Consider the following 5,244-nt stretch of genomic DNA (forward strand, 5'->3'; position numbering starts at 1 on the left):
TCTGTTCAGGAGTGCAGGGAAAGATTGACTGGTCAGGCAGCGTGACAAGCAGTGGGAGTATTCCCAGGTGTTGGGTGCCAGGGAGTACACAGGTTCTGTGCAGACAGTGCCAGAGGAATGTTCCCATTAAGTGTTCCATGGAAAAGGCTGTAGCCTGCTGGCTCCGTGGTTCTTGCTGTGCCTGTGCCACAAGAGTGCAGTGCTGGCTCATGGTCAGCTTGGTGGCCACTAGGTCCCCAAGCAGGTCCTTCCTTGCAGAGGTCCTTCCCTGCAGATCTGTGTGCCAGTGAGTCAGGGCCCTTCGTGGGCCTCTGCCAGAGATCATTCCTGCGTGGGAGCAGAAATTAGTGTTCCCTCTTACTGGACTTGATGACATTCCTCTCTGCTCAATTCCACAGCCTGTCCAGGACCCTCTAAAGAGCAGTACAGTCTTGTGGGGGATCAGCCACTTCTCTCAGTTTTTAATCATCTGCAAACTTTCCAAGTTTTGTTCTCTCTCCTGACACATAGGTCATTAGTTGCTGTTAAATAATCAATATTGGATCCTTGTATCTAAACCTAAATACTCCCCTTGCCCCCAGTTCTTTACAGTAATCTCCTCCAATGGAATTACTCACATTCTTGAAATTAGCCACTCTAATTAGGACCTTACCCAGTCAGAGCTGTGATGCTGCTTGGACTGGCTCTGGGGAATAGGGGACGATGTTGGCCAGGCTGCATGCAACCCCTCGGGGCTCTGCAGAACTGCTCTGGCCTTCAGGGAAGGAAGAGCTGAGCAAGGAGTACCTGTAAAACTGCAGCTCTTGATGCATGTGCTGGCTCTGCCATAACCATAGTAACCACACATTGCAGGAAGGTACTTAATTCAGTTGGAATTGCAGCAGCATTGATTTTGAAAGAACCTCTCTGCATCTTGTTTTTAGATATGGGCAAGTGTCCCCTTACCAAAGGCAAGCAAGCCCTGGAGATCCGCAGCAGCTTGTCAGAGAAAAGGGCATTAACTGATCCTGTTCAGCAAAGCACATCTTCTGCAGAGTGCCTGGCACGGAACCTGCAGTGGGCCAAGGCTCATGGTACAGTACAGTCTGCTTTCAGATGATCCTGCTGCCATGATGGGAGGAGGGAGGGCATGCACTACTGAGTGGAAATGGAAGAAATTCAAGGCTATAGCTACATTTTCATTGCTATGTTCAGTTGAAAGGTTTTGGGTTGGGGTTTACCCCTACATGAGATAGTAACAAACAAGGTGACATGTAGAATTCATGTATATTCAGTATATTTAAGACCACTCAGACCCTGGAAGGGAGACTTATGGGTTGTCTGTCTTCTGGGACAGTGTCCCAGAACTGCTTGTCTAGCAGTGACATTTGTAAGATGTCACTGGTCTCATTCTAAAGTCATCACCTAAAATAGCCAGGTGAACTGTATGGTAAATGTGCATGATGAGAAGAAGTTTTCAATGCAGACAACTAAGAAAGCTAAAATAAGATTGAGAGGAGTTCCAGGCTTCCTAGCCTTTTAAGAAGGCCAGTGGGGTTTAAGACTTGTTTTTACCTTTTTCACCTAAACCTGTTGGAGTACATCTTCAATTTCTTTGACAGTTGGGGCAGAGGGTCAGGGATGGCATTTCTAAGACCACTTGTCATATAGGAAGGCTCTCTCAGAGATGCAGATGTTTATTTGATCCCAAGCACTTAATTCTTGTTTGTTAAATGATTGAAAAAGAAAAATGCATATGCTAAATTTATATTTAGACTGTAACAATGTGTTATTTATTGGCAGAGCTTCCAGAAAGTATGTCCCTTGAATTCCAGTGTGGTGTTCAGATTCAGTTGGGGTTTGCAGCCGAGTTCTCCAATGTCATGATCATCTATACACAGATAATTAAGAAGCCCCCTGAGATCACAGCTTGCAGAGCCCACATCACAGACTTCCCTCTCGTAAGTGCTTCCTGCTGCTGTCTCATGACCTTGCTCCACTGAAGTTGAAAATATTCTGCTCCACCCATATCAAGTTGCATCTTGTGTAATAAAATGGGTCTAAAATGCTCTAACTTCTCAAACTGAAAGAAATACTATTTTATGATCTACAGATTCTGTATCATCAATTAAGTTCTATTTTTTTTCTTGCAATAGGACTTGGATGTAGATCCTAAAGAGGCCAATAAAGGAACTCCTGAGGAAACTGGAAGCTATTTAGTATCAAAGGACCTTCCCAAACACTGCCTCTACACCAGGCTGAGTTCACTGCAAAAACTAAGGGTTAGTATATATTGTTCATTGCGAGTTTGCCCAGATAATTGACACTATTTATGTTGCTTTGCAGTTCTGTTGAGGGAGCTGTGTATTGTTAGTGTAGTAACTTCTTTGGAAGGAAAGAATGGATAATAACACAGTTCAGTGACTTTAATTTCAGCTGAAAAGTAAAAGGCAGGGAATTGATGCATATGCAATCCTGAAACTGGTGTGCAAGGCCCTTTGTATTTTCCAGGCCCATGCTCTGAGGGTGTTCCTATGCTTTTTAGGAGGAACATGTCCTGAAGCAGAGCTGCCTCTTACACAGTCATTAGTAGGAGATGAAAGTGCTGTGTATCATCAGCCTGTGCTCCTGGGCACAGTTTTTGGAAGGTTCTCTTCAGCAGACTGGGGCACTGCTAAGCCTCTGTATCTTTGTGTCATGAACATCTGTGCCAGACACAGCCTGGCATCTCTTCTTCAGTGCTTTTGGCAGTTGAGGTAACACAAGTGCTTCTGGAAACACAGACTGTTCAGTGAACAAGCAGTGACCAAAAGAGGACCTCAGGAAACAAGGCCTGCCCATTGTGTGTCTCTAGCTCCTAAAGAGGTCACTCTGCTTCTCCAGGGGACTGGAGCTTCTCTAAGGGTTTCCTGTAGTGTTTATTTGCAGAGGAAGTATAACTTTTTCTCTCCCCTTCTTTCTGCTTTTACAGGAACATTTAATCTTCACTGTTTGCTTGCACTATGAGTATTCAGGAATAGAAGATACAATGGATGAAAGAAAGGAGATTAATGTTGGGAAGCCCCTTATTGCTAAACTGGGGCTTCACCCTGGATTCAAAACCCAGAACTGTCTCCAGACATGCTGCATGCCTGGTTATCCTTTTCATAATCCAGTAGAATCAAGTCCAGAGGCAGCTGAATACTACATCCCTAGTCATTGCCAACCCAGTTCCTCTCCAGGTGTTTACCATCCAAACTGTGCTTGCTCAGACAGCATCACCCAACCAGAGGCATGTTCCTGCAATGGAACTGCCAGGATGTTGTCTCCAAGACACCAAGTACAGCATTACTCACCCACTGTGGAAAAGCAGAATGTACCAGTAGAGACCACTGATGATACTGTTGAACTGGAATTCTTCCTCTCTGACAGCCTTAGCTTCTCTGAACAGCAATAGCTGGGATGTGTTTGGACTAGATCAGAGTGGCATCCTTGAACAGAGGGGCTTCCACACTGCCTCTCCATCTTCTGGAGTTTGGAGACTTCTGGACAAGGCCCTGGAGAGTCTAGAGTAGGTGCTGGGAATGAGGTTGTGACGAAAATTTTTCATACCTTAAGAGACAAAACTGGACCAATAGATTTAGGAATGAAAAATGCATTCTTTCTATTTTTTTTTTTCACCTACTAGTTGTTGTTTGGTACAGAGAAAAATCTGAACTGCTCCAAGTTTCCTATGCTGTTCTTTGGCCATTGTGTGTTAGGATTGGTCACTGATGTTCCAGTGCCTGGGATGTAGCCAGAAAGCAGCTCTGACTGCATTCTCCTCTCTGATTGCCACATGTCCAGTGTCTGGCAGCATCTGAGAGGGCTAAGATCTGTACAAGGAACCCAAAACCTGAAGAGCCAACAAATCGACATCACTTCTGTTTTTAAGAGAACCACAGATTATCAGAGGCAGCAAAGTCACAGAATCATACTGTGGTGGATTGTTTCTATCTTGATTTTTTCTTTTACATAACACTCTTAAGATTTTTGCTGATCTGATACCTGATTGTTCATGTTCTGGAAGAACACTAATTGGAAAGATGAGGGCAAGTGCCTGCTCAGCAAGCAAGTATTGTATGGTCAGTCTCACAGACATGCTGAGGGCTAAAACAAGAATCACAAGAAAAGTGATGTTTATTAGGTCATTGAAAGTCTTGATGCTTTGAAAATGCAAAAAATATTGGGGTGTAAGGAAACTAAAATCAAAGAGAGTTTTCAGACAGGGGGAGTAGCCTTTCTTGTACTGGTAATATTGAGAGGAAGAATTGCTTTAATTGAGATCCTCATCATAAAAACAAGATAAGTGAATGTTATTGAGGCAGACAAGCCAGTTTCAATCTGCAGTGGAGAGTGCTGCAATTTGGTGGCCTGGCAATGTCCTGGTGTGGCCATAAAACTTTTGAGCTGGGAATGTTAATGCTTCTTTAACTAAATCTGGTGATCTTCAGGTTGCTCTGTGCTGAAAGGTGGATATAGGTACATGGATATAGCTATTTCCAGGATGACAGCCATGCTTGAAGTGATCTGTACATGAGCTTGAATTTCTGTTTTCCTTCTGCAGGGTGTTAAATACCATCATACCTATTAATGAATGAGATGTACCTGCATTAACTATTCTGTGCAGTTGACTTCTAAATCAGATTATAGCTTGAGACATGGTCTAGGAGTGTACTACTTAGCTAATACTTTGTCAGTTTCCTAATTTGTATAAAAGCTTATTATTTTTTCTTACTGGGTAATAAATTGTTGTCCATAAAATTATGTACTATGTGCATATGTAGTTGCTACATTCTTCTACACCTTCCAGCCTTAAAAAGCCCAAAACTTTATTGAAACAAAACATGTAAGGAAAGATTTTCTTTAACAGAAAAGAAGGGGAAATCTGAATCATGAGCTTCAGCTCAAGATATACAGATCTGGGCCTGGGCTGATAGCCTTGCTCCTCGAAGCTCAACCCTTGCCTCCTGAGAGGTGCAAAGGTGTTTGATCTTTAATAGGTACCCTTGGACATACTTGTATATGCACATATGTACTTGTGTGTGTGTGTGAATTGATTTAAATCCTCTCTGGGGAGTATAGTATGGATATTGCCATCTTAGATCTAGAATTAAATTCCTGCTGCGCTTATCAGAATTGAATCATTTCACAAATGTTAAATAGTCAGCAGTTAGGTGGTGCCAAATTCTTCAGGCGTAAACCCCTGCCCAGCTCTGAACCCTGTGACTCAGCAGCAGGGCCTCT

The 5,244-nt window shown here is 43.2% G+C and overlaps 1 protein-coding gene across 1 annotated transcript in view; it reads left to right on the forward strand.

Annotated features, from left to right (window-relative positions):
* The window catches only part of MALT1 (MALT1 paracaspase), a 17,880-nt gene extending 13,114 nt beyond the window's left edge, over window positions 1-4,766 (forward strand). Inside the window, exons 14-17 of the mRNA XM_005429989.2 lie at window positions 924-1,073; window positions 1,783-1,940; window positions 2,136-2,261; window positions 2,951-4,766. Of these exons, the coding sequence (XP_005430046.1) occupies window positions 924-1,073; window positions 1,783-1,940; window positions 2,136-2,261; window positions 2,951-3,415 (899 nt within the window). The 3' untranslated portion in view covers window positions 3,416-4,766. The remainder of the gene's footprint in view (window positions 1-923; window positions 1,074-1,782; window positions 1,941-2,135; window positions 2,262-2,950) is intronic.
* The last annotated feature ends 478 nt before the right edge of the window (window positions 4,767-5,244 follow it).

The sequence above is a fragment of the Geospiza fortis genome, unplaced genomic scaffold (assembly GCF_000277835.1).
Source record: "Geospiza fortis unplaced genomic scaffold, GeoFor_1.0 scaffold143, whole genome shotgun sequence".
Classification (NCBI taxonomy): domain Eukaryota; kingdom Metazoa; phylum Chordata; class Aves; order Passeriformes; family Thraupidae; genus Geospiza; species Geospiza fortis.